Below are 19646 nucleotides of genomic sequence, written 5' to 3'. Positions count from 1 at the left end.
TTGTTTTGTGACGCCAAATTTTACTGGAACCTGTGTGATATCCAGTAAAAAAAAATTAGTGATAAGGTGTATTAGTAACACCATGATTGGATTTATTTTAGATGAACAAACTTACTGTGAAAACAAGTCCTGCATGTAACCAATTCCGTAAATTATGACCATTCTCATAACAAACTTACTGTGAAAACAAGTCCTGTATATAACCAATTCCGTAAATTATGACCATTCTCATAACTCAGACATGAAAAGTTTGCAGTAGAAATAATATCATGTAAATGTCTATATCCTGAGGTCAGAATCTAAGTTAAGGACTCTTACAGAATTATATAACATTATTATGTACATATTTATATATAAGTGCAATCGTAATAAGATGATCGTTAACACAAACCTTTTTATGCATTAATTCGAATATCAGCTGATCTAAAGTACATGTTTATGTATTTCTATACACGATAAAATAACTGTTTTGTTTGTTGCCCTACTTTTTATTTGTGTGCCTGTTGTCACATATTAAAATAATCTGTGCATAACTTCGTCATTCTCAACTGTGCACTTACTATTTGGCTAAATTGCCGAGAGCAGAAAAATCTTAAATCTTCAAATCGTTCCTATTTTGATTCGATGCCGTTTGACATGATCTAAAAAATCTCGGTTAAAGTCATCAATCAACTGCGGTCAGGTCAAAGCACATGACCCCTTTCGGAACTTTTCCAAACAGGTACTCGATAGTTTCGAATGTCATTTATTGTATATTTTGTTTTTAACATGACAACAAGACAAACAGATTGAAAGGTATTATTTAAAAAAATGTAAAATTGAAATATGAATTTTAAAGGTGGATAAAAAAGTAAATAGATTATCCGGATTCGAAAACAATTCGTCTGCTCTTTTAAAAAAGGTAAACACTGGGTAGCTTGTCCCGTAAGCTGAGCCACATGGTTGTGATTTTATGTAAGGCATTCTGAGAAACTTTTGCTTATTTGTAAGATAGTCTATGTCAATTGATATCAACTTTGTATGGGATTAAGGTTTTGGGACTTTTTATTGTAAGGAAAGACGAATTTTCCAAGAAATCTTGTGGTCAAAGTTCGAGGTCACGAGTCAGGACAGAAGTTGGACTGAACATCTACATCTACGACATAGCGGAGCTATGTCGTCACTTGAAAAGGATACTTCGACCCATCACTCAAGTATGGGTTAACTTTTGGCGTCCTCCAACATGACAATAAACTTTCTATATTTACAACCAATTGTTCCAAAATTGTGCTAAAAATTTATATACAGGTGCAGGTTAAAAACATTTTCTACCAGTATCGACTGTCTGTGTTGCTAGCCACTACAGAGGAGCTTGGTGAGTTTGGTCTTGAATTCCTCACTGCTCTCGATCTCTAATAGTTCATCTGGTAGTGTATTCCAGTCTCTGATGGTCCTAGGGAAAAAGCTGTATTTGTATATATCTTTATTTGGCCTTATTTGTACATATCTTTTAGTTTTTCGGTTGATGGAGTCTCGACGTTCTTCTTGGTTTTATAATGTGCGTTGGAATAGATATAGCAACTCTTTCATGGATGGCTTTATGAAAGAGTGTTATACATGTATGCTACTTTTCGTCTTATTTCTAGTGGTGTTAAATTTTATTCTTCTAGAAGAGTTGTTACTGTTCCAGGCTACTGAGTAATTGCTTTTGATAAAGCGTGCTGCACGGCGTTGGACCATCTCAATCTGATAAATATGTTTTTGTAGGTGAGGGTCCCATGCGCTGCAAGGGTATTCAAGGTGCGGTCGGACAAGGGCAAGATAGGCATGTTTTTTAACTTCCTCTGGACATGATCCCACATTTCTTCGTATGAAGCCTAGTGCTTTATTTCCTTTGGTGACAACTTTGTTAACATGTTTGTCCCATGACATCTGGGTGTTGGTGAGTTCAGCTCCTAGGTATGGGTTTGATGCAACTGATTCCAGGATATGACCATTAATGTTGTAGTTGAAGTTGATGGTTTTCCTTTTTTTGGTTATTGTAAGGACATAGCATTTTGAAGGATTGAATATCATTTGCCAAATTTTTGTCCATTTTACCATTTTGTCGAGATCTTCTTGTAGATGTTTGCAGTCATCCTTTGACGAGATTGCTAGGTAGAGTAGGCACTCATCTGCAAACAGGCGAATTTTTGATGTTATGTCATTCCCGATGTCGTTTATGTATAGGAGAAACAGCAATGGTCCTAAAACTGTTCCCTGTGGTACGCCAGATGTTACTTTAGCAGTACTTGATCTTTCTCCTTCCAGTGTGACTTGTTGTTCTCTTTTTGTCAGCCAAGCTTCTAACCATGCAAGTATGTTTCCATCGATACCATATGATGCTAGTTTCTTCAACAATCGCTGGTGTGGTACTGTGTCGAATGCTTTACTAAAGTCTAATATGAGCATATCTACCTGTTGGTTATTGTCCAGATTTCTAGTTATATCCTCTGCTGTTATGACTAGTTGTGACTCACACGATCTTTTGCTTCTGAAGCCATGCTGGAAGTCCACAAGTATATTATACTTCTCAAGATGGTTCATTATGTGTTTAAATATAATATGTTCCATTATTTTACATGGAACTGATGTCAAGGATACTGGTCGATAGTTGACCGGTTGACTCTTATCCCCTTTCTTGAATAGTGCGATGACATTTGCAATAAGCCAGTCTTGTGGTACACTTTGATCTTTTAGTGTTTTGGTGTAGATTAACTGTAAATATGGTGATATTGACTCTGCACACTCTTTCAATATTCTACACGATATATTGTCTGGACCATTTGCCTTGCTTGGGTTCACTCCCTTTAGTAGTTTGATTAACCCTTCTGTACTAATGTGTAGGCTTGGTATTTTTGATGTTTCATTTTCAGTTATCTTAGGGAAGCTTTGAAAGTCTTCAATCGTGAATACTGATTGAAATTGTTCATTAAGTGCTTCTGCTTTTCCTTTGCTGTTGTCTAATATTTCTCCATTAACTTTGAGTGTTGATACTCCCACTGTTTCTCTCTTTTTAGATTTGATGTATTTCCAGTACTTTTTCCCTATTCTGTATTGGTCTTGTGTGTTTGTTGAAGCTTCTGATGTTGATGGACTTACTTCTAACATATCAAATATATACTTCTTATGTGATATATATCAAGTTCTGTCTTTACTGCTTTTCTATATTGCTTGAATTTATCCCAGTGCTCTTTAGTTTGGTATTTCTTTGCAACTTTATATAGTCGTTCTTTTTTACGTATCATCTTCTTGATGTGTTGATTCACCCAAGGTAAGTTAAATCTCGATGTCAGATTTTTGGATGGTATATGTAGGTCCATTGCTTGAAAAAGGTGAGTTTTAAATAGAGTCCAGTACTCTTCGATGTTCATTTCAGTTATCTTCTCCTTGAAATTTTCATATTTGCTGTTCAAATATTCTTGAACTTTTTCCATATTTCCCTTCTTATATTGATAGACTTTTCTGGGCTTGTTCTTAATTACCTTTGGTCTTGCATTGACAGTTGTAATTATCATCTGATGATCACTCATTCCATCAGTAATGCTCATTTTCTGTACTAGATTATCATTAGTTGTGAGAACAAGATCTAGAATGTTCTTTTCCCTGGTTGGTTCTGTGACACATTGTTGCAAGCAGTGTTCCTCAACAATGTCTAATGCTAGTTTATTAATTTTGTTGGAATAGTTATGGCTTGATTTGATGGTGTATCCTCCATTTGAGTCTTCTTCATCCCAATCAATATCTGGTAAATTGAAATCTCCAATAAGTATTATGTAAGGCAGAGTATTATTATGCGTTAATCTACTAATTGAAGTATTCAAGTTCTGTAATGGGGTAGGGTCATTATCTGGTTTACGATAATAACAGCCAGTGTAGAGGGCTTTACAGCCTTTCAGTTGTATCTTTGTCCATCCTATTTCACAGTTAGTGTCTAGTGTGTCTTCTCCGTTGCATACAATGTTCTTACGTACAGCATTAATTATGCCGCCGCCTTCATGACCTTTTTCATTTATTCGGTCTTTACAGACTATCTCATATTGTTCTGGGTCTAATATTTCTGCTGTTGATATGGTTTTGTCAAGATGTGTTTCTTGCAGATGAACTATGTGTGGTTCATGTGTTTCAATTATTGTCTGGAGCATGTTTCGTTTAGCTTCACTTCGCAAACTACGACAATTCATTGTAAGTATGGTAAGTAATCCTTTATCATTTTCATTATTCATCTCTGATCTATCACTTCCGGTTGATGTACTGGAGGTGTTTAAGCTGTTGTTTTTGCTGTTTACTATTGGTTCTGTATGCTTATTTTGTTCGATTGTTGTACCAGTTAAAATTATTTTACATTTTGGACATGACCATGTTATGTTCTCACATTTACTCAGTTTGTTATAATCTTCTGGACTTATGTTACCACATTTGATGTGAACCCATAGTTGACAATTGTCACATGATACAGCTCTATGGTTGCTGTTGACTGATTTATTACAGATTGCGCATGGATATTTTATGGGTCCTGGATTTTGATGAATGTCATTTGATAATATAAGTGTAAGTAGCAAAAATGTTTTCAGGATTCTTGGCAGTTTGTTCTTATTAATTGGAATTTTTAGTCTTTGTGCTTGAAGACAAAGGCTTGGGGTGATGTCTTTCCATGACATAGCTTTGATATAGAAAGTTGTTTTGAACTCATCTGTTGACAGTTTTTCATGATGTTTTTGTCTTGGTATGCACAAGATGACAGAGGCATATGTGACAAGAATAATAGCTGAAAGCGTCAAAAAGAGTTTTGCACCTAAGGATTACATGTTTATTTTGAAATTTGAAATTATTTTGAAATTTGGAGTCAAACTTATAATTCCAAATTAAGGATATGACAACCTTTTAATGGCCTTCTTTTACTTAAATGGTCCCCATACTTTAAAGTAAGACTAGAGTTTATTCATGGTTATGGTTGTCACGGAATATAGGTTCCATCATAATATATTAAGGCACTGGCTACGATTACATGGAAATGTAACAATAATAAAAATATTATTGTTACATAGGAGACTAGATACCGGAATTCAAAGTCGGGTAAGGAACCGATTAATTACGAATGTAACAATAATTACTGAGGCTACGATTACATAGCGTTATTGTTACATGAAAAATAGCAATATACGATGGGTCTATTAAAATGTACTAGATAATAAAAATTAAAGACATTTATTTTATATTTACAATACATACAATTATTAAATATAAATTCTTTAATTATTTATTTGCAATGACATTTTCTACATATCCAGTAAGTGGTTTTTGGAGCATTTCTGAGTCCGACACTTTTTTGGTGAAACCACTCCATGCAGCCATCACACACCAGTGATGCCGCACTGTGAACGTCCGTATCACATACTGTACAGTTCCATTCTGCGATATCCCTTTTTGTCATAAAACAAACATTTGATTTTAATTTCACATATAAAAATGTTTTTAATGAGCACCATATTGAATGACTTAACTTACATGCGTAATGGGTCTTAGACCCTCTGCATTTAAATGATGTAGATGTAGCAAATATGTCGTTGAAAGATGGCAAAAAAGAGTTGGAGACTTGGTCTGTGTCAATTCAAACTTTGAATTATGAAATGAAATGAATATTTTGACCCATTGATATTCGTTTATAGGTTAAAATAACTTACCTTTGGTTTAATCGAGCTCCATCTGATTTTGAAACGAAATTACGTCCTCCGTGGATACATGTATACCGAAGTTCACAGTATTTTACTTCACAGTTAGCAAACTTTGTTATAGATGAATCAATTTTTTTAGAACTGCGTTTGTAAAGCTGAATGAAATTTGTGTCTTGATATTGTTTCAGTTTTGTTTCAAACGTCGTGAAACGAATCCCAAGTTTTAAATTTTTCACCCACAACAAAATTGGTCACAAGAATCTCTTCATCCATTGTGCATTGAATAATGACAGTAATACGAGTAGGTGTGCAATTAAATATTTAAAGTGGACACTTTTCTCAGCCTGAGTTCTCAACAACAAACCATTGGTCTATATTTTCGCCTTTGGCACTACTTATCAAAAGTAGTATCTTTATAACACCAAAACCATTTATACTTTAGAAAAAACAGTTTAAACACCATTTGTTAACGATAATATTTATTATTTATCATTATTACAAGTTTTATTTCGTACATATGCAATATTAAGGCAACAAAACTATGCAAGATTTAAGTTTAATGATTGCTGTTTTTCATGTAACAATAACGCCATGTAACTGTAGCCTCAGCATGCTCAGTAATTATTGTTACATTCTTAATTAATCGGTTCTTTATCCGCCTTTGCATTCCGGCATTTAGTCTCCTATGTAACAATAATATTTTTATTATTGTTACATTTCCATGTAACCGTAGCCAGTGCCATATATTAAAGTTCCTATTGGAAGAAATATCATGGAATAGTATTTCCACTGGAACAAATAGTATCGTATACAGTAATATTGTTTCTAACGGAAAAAAGGTTATTTAATAGAGAAAAATATTTATGTATTAATATGCCTGGAAAATATAAGAGTGCATATATGCTAAATTTAGATGTGGTGTTGCACCTCTGAGAATAAAAACTGGTCGATATGAAGGCATTATGGTTGACAATAGATTATGTTTTAATGAGCAATTAATGTAAGAAAAATAATATTATTGAAGATGAGAAACATGTGTTAATTAACTGCCCAGTATATGCAGATTTGCGAGCTATTTTATTTAGACATGCTAGCTCTTATAATTGTGATTTTGTTGATTTGTCTGATGATGATAAATTCAAATTTTTATTCACTGGTGAAAATGTGTGTTACTTTTTAGCCAAAATCTGCTATGATGTATTATTAAAAAGAAAAGGTATTTTATATACCTGTAGATAATAATGTGTTTTTTAGAAATTTTATAGTCTCTCATAACTCTTTTTAGAGTGGCTCATTTTGTTTTAAATATTATTGTTATTTTATTTAAGAATTGAATACTTCTTTTTGTAAATTTATTGGGTGTAAAAGCGTTGACCGAAGTACATTTTGTATGAAGCGCGGAATCAATACTTATAATTACACTTTTTAGCTAGGATTATAAAAACACGATTTTCATGAAGTTAAATTTTTAAATTCACCTGTGCACTTTATTGTGGGACCTCGTGTCATCATGAATGAAATGTTATTGTCTCATGCAACTGCTTACGGAATAACATGTGATGTGCAATTAGCCAATCAGAATAACGTATTATAATGAAACATACATCTAATGTAATTATTAATGTATAAATGTATGTCAATTTTGAGGTGAGACTCTAATAAAGTACTTGTCTTGTCTTGTCTGATATTGTTGGCTTTTTTCAAAACTACCTCTACCCTTTTTTCAAATGTTTTTATTGGGAAAATATGCGTCATTTTCATCAAATTGGGAAATTTAAAATAAACCACTTCAATTTACAGACCCATTTTCAAGAGTAAAACCCTGTTTTAAAATAAGACCTCCTTTTATCAGTGATGATACATAAATAGACCCTCAAATGTGCACATATAGTCATTTTAGGCAAGAAAATTGTTTAAATGAGTGTTTTTCAGTTTGAATTCATGCACTATTACTACTGGGACTGCACTGTTTGGGGAAAAAGTTGTCTTTTGGGGAATAAGTTTAAGCAATTTTTTTTCAAATTGGGATTCTTCTCCAGGGGAAAAAGCCTTTATTCTCCACTTATTTTAGGCAAACTGTGACAATATCACTGGTCATTATCTTTCAACCTCTGTCTTACATAGTTATACATACCCATCAATATACAATTCAATATACAAATATTTACCCTCATAATTGAATGCACAAATGTTTACATTAGATGTTTGATATATACAAGGATGATAGATTTATTTATTGCCTATTTCTTTTGATCTACATTACATAAAGTGATTCTATAAATTATGTCTGAAAGATAAATGATTAATGGATTAACAAGATCTTTAAAAAAAATGAAATATGAATATGAATATGAATATATAAAAGGTATTCAAGTAAGATTGAGAATGGAAATGGGGAATGTGTCAAAGAGACAACAACCCGACCATAGAGAAAACAACAGCAAAGTAAGGCCTAAAATTTTCTTAATAAATTTCCAATAATAAAGAATTTAGATTAGTTAACTTATTTTTTATCAGGATTTGGCTTGAAACAGTTTTAAAATTTGAAAACGTTTAATTATAACAAACCATTGTTTATTAGTGTATTCCCTATCAATTATAATGTCTATTTTAGTCATTTGAATTTTTATTAGAAGGGAATATATATTTTTGCAATCAAAAAAGAATCCTCATTTCAATAAAATAAGTTTTTTTAATTTGTTTACATTTCTAATCTTTCCATGAGTGATTTCCATCACTTTGATTGAGATATTACGTTGTTCTTGTATTTCTCGGGAAATCGTGGTACACTGCTATGGTTAGGTTAGGGTTAGAGCTAGTTTTCTCTATATAGCTCTATATGGGATGAGACCCCTAAAGAAAAAAGAAGGCCCTTTTTTAATTGTCATATCCATTTGCTAGTATGGTTGACTTTCAACCAACATTGTTTGAATATATCCCTATTTTTTTAGCTCACCTGGCCCGAAGGGCCAAGTGAGCTTTTCCCATCACTTTGCGTCCGGCGTCCGTCGTCGTCCGTCGTCCGGCGTCCGTCGTCGTTGTTAACTTTTACAAAAATCTTCTCCTCTGAAACTACTGGGCCAAATTGAACCAAACTTGGCCACAATCATCATTGGGGTATCTAGTTTAAAAAATGTGTGGCGTTACCCGGTCAACCAACCAAGATGGCCGCCACGGCTAAAAATAGAACATGGGGGTAAAATGCAGTTTTTGGCTTATAACTCAAAAACCAAAGGATTTAGAGGAAATCTGACACGGGGTAAAAATATTTATCAGGTCAAGATCTATCTGCCCTGAAATTTTCAGATGAATCGGTCAACCTGTTGTTGGGTTGCTGCCCCTGAATTGGTAATTTTGTGGAAATTTTGCAGTTTTTGGTTATTATCTTGAATATTATTATAGATAGAGATAAACTGTAAACAGCAATAATGTTCAGCAAAGTTAGATTTACAAATAAGTCATCATGACTGAAATGGTCAGTTGACCCGTTAAGGAGTTATTGTCCTTTATAGTCAATTTTTAACCATTTTTCTTAAATTAAAGTAATCTTTTACAAAAATCTTCTCCTCTGAAACTACTGGGCCAAATTCAATCAAACTTGGCCACAATTGTTATTGGGGTATCTAGTTCAAAAAATGTGTCCGGTGACCCGTTGCACCAAACAAAATGGCCGCCACGGCCAAAAATAGAACATAGGGGTAAAATACTGTTTTTGGCTTATAACTCAAAAATCAAAGCATTTAGAGCTAATTTGACATGGTGTACAATTGTTTATCAGATCAAGATCTATCTGCCCTGAAATTTCCATACGAATTAGACAACCCTTTGTTGGGTTGCTGCCCCTGAATTGGTAATTTAAAGGAAATCTTGCTGTTTTTGGTTATTATCTTGAATATTATTATAGATAGAGATAAACTGTAAACAGCAATAATGTTTAGCAAAGTAGGATTTACAAATAAGTCAACATGACCGAAATGGTCAGTTGACCCCTTTAGGAGTTATTGCCCTTTATAGTCAATTTTTAACCATTTTATGTAAATCTTAGTTATCTTTTACAAAAATCTTCTCCTATGATACTACTAAGCCAAATTAATCCAGACTTGGCAACAATCATCTTTGGGGTATCTAGTTTTAAAAATGTGTCCGGTGACCTGACTATCAAATCAAGATGGCAGCCACAGCTAAAAATAGAACATAGGGGTAAAATGCAGTTTTTGGCTTATAACTCAAAAACCAAAGCATTATGGGGTAAAATTGTTTATCAGATGAAGATCTATCTGCCCTATAATTTTCAGATAAATCTGACAACCCATTGTTACCCTTTTAAGGTAATTTTAAGGAAATTTTGCTGTTTTTTGTTATTATCTTGAATATTATTATAGAAAGAGATAAACTGTAAACAGCAATTATGTTCAGCAAAGTAAGATTTACAATTAAGTCAACATGACCGAAATGGTCAATTGACCCCCTAAGGAGTTATTGTCCTTTATAGTCAATTTTTAACAATTTTCATAAAATTTGTAAATTTTTATTAACATTTTCCACTGAAACTACTGGGCCAAGTTCATTATAGATAGAGATAAATGTTAGCAGCAAGACTGTTTAGTAAAGTAAGATTTACAAACACATCACCATCACCAAAACACAATTTTGTCATGAATCCATCTGCTTCCTTTGTTTAATATTCACATAGACCAAGGTGAGCGACACAGGCTCTTTGGAGCCTCTAGTTTTAGTCCAAATTACATCTTGAAATGGAATTTTATTTTTTTGCTAAAATTGCTTTACTCAGAAAAGGGGTTATTTCGCTGTTGCAAAATAGAAAAAGAAAAACGAAATTAATATCATGAGAATTCTCATTTTGTTACTCTGCTTACACCTACAATTGTAATGGGATCAGTTTAATGAAATTTATGTCAAAAATTTAAATCAGCAATATCTGAAATGAAATGAAAGTGAAAGGTAAATTTCCACTATATTGAGCTAACTGTGACCTGACCATCTGCTTCTTGTCAGTTATTAATTAAATGTGTGCTTAATTTTAGAATTTTAAGGTTAAAAACTATATAGCTGACCCAGTTTTCAAAATAATAACAACTTATCAGATGTATAATATATTTCAACTGTCTTACTAGTTGAACATCATAAAATAAGATAAAAGTTAATTTATTATTTTTTTTAAAGTTTGTTTTATTGCTTTTACTGCAAGTTAATATCTTATGCAAATACATGTTGAGATGAGTATCTTTTAAATCGTCAATAATAAAGTACAATGTAGTATATATTTTCTCAATGGATTTTTTAAATCTCTGAATAAGTCTTATCTTTTTATAGTTTAATGGGTATTTAGCATGTTTAGAGCAACCGAGGCAGCTTTTAAATTTTTTTTCAATATAACAGAAACTGGAACTAATACATTGAATTATCCATAGTCCCAAGTAAAATAGAAAACCAAAGATTTTGTAAAGAACATTAGATGATTAATAAAATTAAATGGAAAATTAAGTCATGAAAGTGGGACACTCTGTCACTAGATGAAAGTATAAGTAATTTGCTGAACTCTTAGATTCAAGAATGTAAACAACAAATGCATTACCTTTGTTTTGTTGTATAACTTTAAATCATGTTCCTTTGCATAATCTGGTTATAATATACAGTTGTATATAGAACATTCATGCAGTCTATGTGTTGATGATATAAATGACCACTTATTTATCAATTATTTATGTTTTTTCTCTGACAGTAGGTCACATGGTGCATCTATTTAAGCAGTAATAACTTCTTTACTTTGTAATTAGATTTGTCTAAATGAAATCATAATCATGATTATGTTATTCTGAATAAGATCAAAAGGGAACAAAATAGTGTTTGTTAAACAATTATAAACCATGCATTCACTTGATTTTCAAAACAAACTTTCAGCAGTTTACCTGCAGGCATGTCATTCATTTAATCACAATTTAATTTAATCAGATTTGTAACATAAACCCATAAATTGCTAACTTTTGAACCTATTTATTACTTATGTACATCATACATGTATAAACAATAGTCATTAGGATGTGAAGTGATTTAAAAAAAAATTGAATGATAAAACATGTACAATCATTTTGTTGATTGTGATTTTTATGAATGGAAAGAAAAGTGTAAGCAGATAAGTGGAGGTCAATGTTTTAATCAATTAACATGATTAAGCTTAACAGTTGAAATACAAAATTGAAACATATATACATTAAAGGGAATCTTTCAGCAAGATTCAAATTAACCTTTGATTTTTTAAGCGACTTTCCGTCTCTTATCTTTTCGCCTGCAACTTTTTTCGATTAGAAAGTTGTTAATTTACCTGTAAGATCGTTGTGGAGCTCATATTGAAGGATCCTATCCTTTTTAGCCCACCAAATTTTGATTTTCTTATATTCTTCTGTAACATACATAGCAATGTGTATGACCCAAATTTAATATGTTGAATAACCTAGCAAGAGTTAGAATTGTTAAAATAATAACCATTATGATTATTACTTATAAAATATTTTAAATATTTTCATATTTTAAAAGGAAAAAAAAATTATGTTACAAAAGCTATGAGCCTACATTTTAAGTCTTACAGCTAGTAAAACAAAGGCTGTCGGACGAAGTCTGAGTGCAATCCTACACTTGCATACATATGATCCCTAAAAAGTTCAATACCATGTAACAGCCAATATTTTGGGAAAAAATGGCTTACATCATCTTTTCATTTGAATCAGTGCAATATTTCATCACCAGAAAAACACAGTATAGACTGGACTCTTAAATGCACTTTTAATTACCTTCAATATTACATGTTTTTGTAGTACATGTTGTATAATAAGAGACAGCTCTTTACTGATATATATAGATTATTCATATGTACATTTTTTTATCATGTTTATAAGAGAGCTATAAAGTACTGTTTCTTTAAATATTACCATTCTTCAAACTGGTTGACAAGGTTAATAATAAGCAAATTGACTTAGTTTCAACCCTAAAATAATTAAGAATTTTTCATGTTTTTTTTACTTTTTTCAGAATGCTGAAAGATGCAGTGCTGCAGTAAAAGTTGCCCTTATTACTTTGTATGTAAACTAACAAAGCAGTTCAGCAGTCATATAAAATTTCTATGTAAAAATCTATCAACTTCAAGCAGACTTGAGAATCAACAGTTGAAAGCTAATAAACTGCCTCATCAGCCAGAAAATATTGTCCATAAAAAACTTACACTTCCTGTTAAATTTAAGTCAACAGATCCACATAAAGTAGAAGATATTGCTGTTCAATTAAATGTACAGACCATATCAAGACATGATGCCTCACCAAGTGATCCGGTAGTTTTAGCTTTACATGGAATGCCAGGTGATGGTGGTGACTTCCACAACCTGTCGTTACAGTTAGCTCAACATGGCATCAACTGTATTGCACCAGATTTTCCAGGTAAGTTTGCAAATTAGAACAAACTTATGCCCCGCCTTCATGTAATATGAGCGTCATTATGTTATTATGTCTGTACTCCTATTTGTCTGTTAGACAATCATTTGGTCTGTTTGTCCGATATCAGGTATGAATTTAAATTATTTAACAATAAAGTTATCCAAGTAGTAGTACACATGATCTTTATAAAAAAACCTTCTAAAAATAAATATCAATGTAGGTGACATTGGTTGTTATTCTCATTGGTTGCACAAATAAAATAGCTGACTTATATTTGTCTGTCCTTTACTGTCATGATTGTTTAATCATAAGTTAGGTTTTCTGATTTTTTACAATTTGTCATATAGGCCATTAATGGGGCACTTTATCATGTTTATAGGTTACTACCATGTATGCAGTTTATACCCATACTCTGTATCGGTTTTGTTTCATTGTTGAAGGTGAAACATTGTCCTATACTTGCTTACATCTATCTCATTTGGTCTCCAGTGGAAAGCTGTCTCTGATTGATTGGCAATATGGATGAATTAATCAGGTTACAAGTTTTGGTTTAAGGTATAAATTTACAAAAAAATTATGGTCAAATCAGCTGGAAATATGAGGAACATGTGTTCTGTATGAAGTCCCATTTTTTTAATAGATCCAAAGTTAGGAGTTTTTACCAAGTTTTTGTGGTTAAATTAAATACTGAACATAAATATATGTATGTCAAGGTAGTGTTTGATAAAGTTTATGTTCAATCAGGTTGAAACTTAGTACACATGCTACCATAATGTCTATATGATATAACCTTTTAATTTTTATGCCAAATTAGAATTTTGACTCCAATTTCTCAATCCATTGAACATAGAAAATGTTAGTGCAAGTGGGATATTCATTTACTACTACTATGGACACATTCTTGTTCAATTTCTATACATAGTGGTTTATTTCATATACATTTTACTTACATAATTCATATTTTTAATATCTGAATAATCCTTTTGATTTATTTAAAAAGTACTATATCTCTCAATAGGTTGTGGTGAAAGTAGGCTACCAGCCAATGAAGTGTATAGTATTGATTATAGTCCCACAGGAAAAGCAGATATGCTTAATAGGATTTTGGATGAATTAAAACTTGAAAGGTTTGTATGGATATTTAAAATTATAATTTATCAAAATTATCACCATAAACTTTATTTGAACTTGTGTAATGCTCTGACTACAGGTTATTATTAAAGGATTTAGAGCCAAGCAATGATAATCACTCATGGACATTTATAATCAATCTGTCTGCCTGTTAGTCAATAATTTTTGTAAGCACAAAACTCCAAAAGTATGGATATCAGCTGTGGCCCACCTCCAGATGCAGAAATTTCTTGCTCAGTTGAAGATCCATTAGTGGCCTTTGGCTGTTATCTGCTCTTTGGTCAGGTTGTTGTTCCACCTCCAGATGTGGAAATTTCTTGCTCAGTTGAAGATCCATTAGTGGCCTTTGGCTGTTATCAGCTCTTTGGGCGGGTTGTTGTTCCACCTCCAGATGTGGAAATTTCTTGCTCAGTTGAAGATCCATTAGTGGCCTTTGGCTGTTATCTGCTCTTTGATCAGGTTGTTGTCTCTTATATATTCTAAGTTTCCATTCTTAATGATATACACATACATTTTATATTTCAGAGTAGACGTTCTGATCTCCCACAGTGCTGGATCATTTCTTGGATTTAGAGCTGCAGCTGAAAATGATAGAATTAAATCTGCAGTCTTCCTAAACTTTTTAGGAGGTAAACCACACAGGTAAACTATTATAAAGGAATTATTTGACAGTTTAAGATTATATCTTTGGTCATTTAAACGAAATTTATGTTCTCACATTTCTCACTTGAGCCTGAAAGTGAGAAAAGCAGTTGAGATGAGATGACCAATGATAATCTGTTTATTGCTATTTTACATGATGATGACATTGCTAGTTTCATTGACAACAGGCAGCTGCACCCTTAGTTTCTAGCAACAGTTTTTCATATCACTACTATGCTGAGATAGGAAATTATCAGTCAGTAAGATCAATGGAAAATTTCTTAAAATAGCAATAATATGATTTATTACAGCATATCTGCATTACACAATTTACTGTATTAGCAGAACTGCTCTAAACTGATTAAATAAGAAGTAATTTACACATTTATTGTTCTCTGCCGTGTACCCCTTAGAATACAAGGGTTAAATCTATCCATCAGTTTGTATATATCCAAAACAATACTCTATTAATACTGTTCCACAGATAGCTTTGATATATCAAGATCGATTTTAGACATGTGCCGTTGACTATACAATAACATCATTTTGATAGGTCAATATTTTTATACCCCAGCTATAGGGGAAGGGACCATTAAGTTTTAGCCTTGTCTGTAAGTACATTCCAAATTGGTTTCAGTTCTCTAACTTTAGTTTGCCCTATTGAAATGTGTGAAACTTATACAAAATGCTTATTACCACAAAACACAGATCAAATTTAAATATTGGTGGTGTCACTTTGACTGTTCTAGATTTATACCCCTTTAAAAATAGAAATATTGCTGAATTTTTTTTTTCTGTTCTCAAACTGAAGCTTGCCTCAACCAAATATTATTAGAAAAAAGTAAATTCACAAAGATACTGAACTCAGAGGAAAATCCAATCAGAAAGTTCATAATTACATGGCAAAATCAAATGACAAAACACATCAAAAGTGAATGGAGAAGAACCGTCATATTCCTGACTTGGCACAGGCATTTTCAAATGTAGAAAATGGTGGATTAAACCTGGTTTTAAAGCACTAAACCTCTCACTTTGATGACAGTCTCATCAAATTTCGTTATATTTACAATGATGAAACTTATATTCAATACATATTACCACAAAACTCAGATCAAGTACAAATTTGTGAAGAATCACTTTAACCATTCTCCAGTTGTGTCCCTTCATAACTTTATATGATATAATTAATCATCATAGTCACTAATAATTATATGTTTTGACTTTACTGACTGTTTATTAGCAGTATACTTCTTTGTTTTTGTAGATATGCCAGACCACACAATGTTATACAGTTCTTTGCAAGACTTATGAAGAATCCCAGATTACAGTCTTTTCATACACCTCTGTTGCCAAAGTTTTATGAATTAATTGGTAAAAATTACTAACATCTTTTTATTTCAATTAACATTTTATATTTTTTATCATGGTTTAATGAGGTAATTGTAAAAAGGGCTACTTTAAATGTGATGTCATAATGATAAGCAACCACTCACATCATTTGGGATTTACCAGTTTATTTCATGAGACAATTAAAACCAAATTTGGTTTAAATTTAATTATTTAAATATGTGTACTGCCTGAAATGGAGAAAAATACTTTTACGTAGCTACAAGAAAAATGTGCTGCAACATGAGGCCCTTTTTGGGTTTTATTTCCTTTCTCCTATCAAATTTTATTTGTATTTGTCTTTCAGGTTTTGCCAGGTATGATGTTCAACCATTACAAGTTGCTATTGAAAATGTTGCAACAGCTGAGTTTGAGAAGGTGTGTTATCTTTACAATTTCATAGATTTGTCTAAAGAAGATCATTGTAGGACCTTTGAGCTTACTAAGTCCAAAGATACCAATATGTGCACTTTAACATTGTATTTTGATTGAACCTTTATGAGCATTGGAAAATTTAGTCATTGCAACTTTTCTAGAGGTTTGATATTATCTCCTGTAGGCAAAACATACTTAATTTCATATGTTTAATGAAGTTTGTTCTTTAAGCATTTCTACAATAAATTACTTCAACAGCTGGTGCAATTGTTACATTTTTCCAATTTGACATGGTCAGAATAATTAAAAATGATTCTAATAATTATATTCTCACTAACCATAATAATAGCAGTCATGGCGTTCATACGGTTTTCTCATTTCTTTTTTTTTCATATTAATTTAAGATTAGACCATTTTTATCCCTGTTTGAAAGGTTTTACGCATGATGTTTTTGGGGCCATTTATAGCTTGCTTTTCGGTGTGAGCCAAGGCTCTGTGCTGAAGACTGTACTTTGAACTATAATGGTTTAAGTTTACTTTTATGATTGTGACTTGGATGGTGTCAATACAATTATGAAGAGGTTTTTTTTTGTTTAAAGTTCAAAGTTCTAGTTCAAAAGTATTTAAAAGAAATGTTGTGAATTATACAGATGCTAATGATTGATTTAGTGATAATATTTTACCTGAGTCCCATTCTATGCTAAATGTACAGAATTTGATTTGTGATGGAATTCATGTAGATTTCATTATTAGATGCTTAAAAAGGCTTATTTATTAAATGAGATAAAAGCGCACATAAAATAGAAAAAAATAATACATGTCGAATTCATAAGCACGACAAAAGCTGAAATCAAATACAGTAAGTCTGTTAATGTGATGTGTTGAATAATTGAATAAAAAATACATTTATTTCTCAGAGAGAGTGTGCTTATAACAAACTTAAACAAGTGTGGTTTTTATATTTCAGATATTGGATCATGTTGAAACAATTAAAAACAAGAAAAAGCCAGCCATGTTTTGCTTTGCAACAACAGATAAATTAGTTGAACTTGACATTCCATACACCATTCTAAATCATGTCGGCATAAAAGAATCTGACATCATAAATCTATGTAGAGAAAACAATATTAAAGAACCATCAAGGGAAATAACTGAGGAAACTGGTATGTAAATATGTATAAAAAAAAAGAAAAAAAAGATAGTACATGTAGTACATTTTGTACCACAAACAAATGTTCCCCCTTACATTTTTTTTTTACAAAAATTTAATCCAGATGTTTCAAATGCAACCTTGACTATCAGTCATCATTATACATTCATTATCTTAATAAACACAGAGCTCCAGATCAGCATGTATTACAAAAAGAAAGTCATGAAAAATGTAATTTTCCTGAAAATTTTCAAATTTCAAGGGCAGTAACTTTGCAAAGATGCTAACTACCAGAATCTATAATACTAAAATTACGAGGTCCAATTTGTCAGCCGTCATAACGAAAAAACGATGAATCAAAGAATTCAACTTTATATGTAACTAATATAGTACAAAGGTGTAGATGAAAAATTACACCACTCCAGGCTCTTTTGTTTTCCACGTAATTAATATTGCCAATAATTAAGAAGTTCGGGGTCGAGTCCGATACCTATACCAATAATATTTTCACCTGTTACCGATTACCTTATTTATACGTTCCGCATCTGACAGGCGCACCACCAAACGGTGTATTCAGGATTCAAACAGACAGATTTAGATTTGAAAGTAGAGAATACTGTGAATCTTATAATCGGCATGACTTTATCAGATGGCAATACTAATACTAAATTAAGGCTTGCGCATAGTTATATACTTAAATTTAGTCAAGGACCCGCAATAACACGGGTGTGTTCTAGTTAAACTTAAAACTTATTTATAAATCGTCATTACCTGTATAAGTTATGATTGCGATTTTGTAAGTAAAAAATATAAAACCTTTTAGAGTGTTAAAAGTAAATGTTTGTCTAAACAGTCTTATATAATGGTTTACTTTTTAAATTGTTATTTGGATGGAGAGTTGTCTCATTGGCACTCACACCACATCTTCCTATATCTATTATAGCATTTAAACTTTGTACAAATTTATGATTTTCATTATTTGCAATATAAATAAAAACCTCACAATAATTTCTGAATTTTCAGTATCAGCATTTGAGATTATTTCATCATATAGATATAGAAAGATAGGGTATGAGTACCAATGGAATAACACATTATCAGAAATAATTGCCTTTAAAATATTAGCTTGTTGTAAAGCAATGAACTTCTTAACTTTTCAATTTCTTCTTCATACTATATTTTCATAAGATATCAAATAATTTATTTTTTTCCTACTTTTTACAGACAAAACACTCAAAGAATGGTACTACAAAGCTGTACAGTTTGATAGAGGTGGACATTTGTTACAAAAGACGCAGATTCCAGAATTGACAAAACATATAATAGATTTACTCAAATATGTGCATAGATAATGTTTGTAAAATAGATACAAATCTTTAGGACATGAGTTATAGAATTTAATTTGAATTTTTAGAATTAAGGTCAAGTGGTACTCAACACTTTCACTAAAATTAATTTGGCTCGTTTAATTTTCATAACATTTTGACAATGTATTTACTTTGACCCTTTGACAAAAATGTAAAAAAATCAAAAAATTTTAACCAACTGTTTTGTCAGAAAAATTACACTGGTTATACAGCAGTTTGACAAACAGCTATTTTGATCTGACATTAAGAAGCTTAATATTCCCTTTACAACACAATGTAATGAAACTTTTAGCAGACTTTACAGAGTTATCTCCTTGTAGTGTTAGGGACCATCTTAAGAAGACAACAAAGTAAAAGGTCTCAAATAAAATCCCTAAGATGATGTTACAGACATTTTTCTGTTGCGTCTGTCAAATATGAGTTATAACATGTTGGCTTTAACTTATTACTTTTAAA

The 19646-nt window shown here is 31.7% G+C and overlaps 1 protein-coding gene across 5 annotated transcripts; it reads left to right on the top strand.

Annotated features, from left to right (window-relative positions):
* The first annotated feature begins 738 nt into the window (after nucleotides 1-738).
* Nucleotides 739-19437, top strand: LOC134685314 (uncharacterized). 5 transcript variants are annotated; one of them, XM_063544974.1, is made up of 8 exons: nucleotides 739-795; nucleotides 12741-13142; nucleotides 14158-14266; nucleotides 14796-14912; nucleotides 16177-16283; nucleotides 16606-16676; nucleotides 17641-17836; nucleotides 19048-19437. In XM_063544974.1, the coding sequence occupies exons 2-8, from the start codon at nucleotides 12752-12754 to the stop codon at nucleotides 19173-19175; spliced, it is 1119 nt and encodes a 372-aa protein (XP_063401044.1). In that variant the 5' UTR covers nucleotides 739-795; nucleotides 12741-12751; the 3' UTR covers nucleotides 19176-19437. The 5 variants fall into 5 exon arrangements, with proteins under 5 accessions (XP_063401044.1, XP_063401043.1, XP_063401046.1 ...); XM_063544973.1 differs by lacking the exon at nucleotides 739-795 and adding an exon at nucleotides 905-954; XM_063544972.1 differs by lacking the exon at nucleotides 739-795 and adding an exon at nucleotides 927-985.
* The last annotated feature ends 209 nt before the right edge of the window (nucleotides 19438-19646 follow it).

The sequence above is a fragment of the Mytilus trossulus genome, chromosome 9, assembly GCF_036588685.1.
Source record: "Mytilus trossulus isolate FHL-02 chromosome 9, PNRI_Mtr1.1.1.hap1, whole genome shotgun sequence".
Lineage (NCBI taxonomy): Eukaryota > Metazoa > Mollusca > Bivalvia > Mytilida > Mytilidae > Mytilus > Mytilus trossulus.
This window is presented reverse-complemented; position numbering and strand designations above follow the sequence as displayed.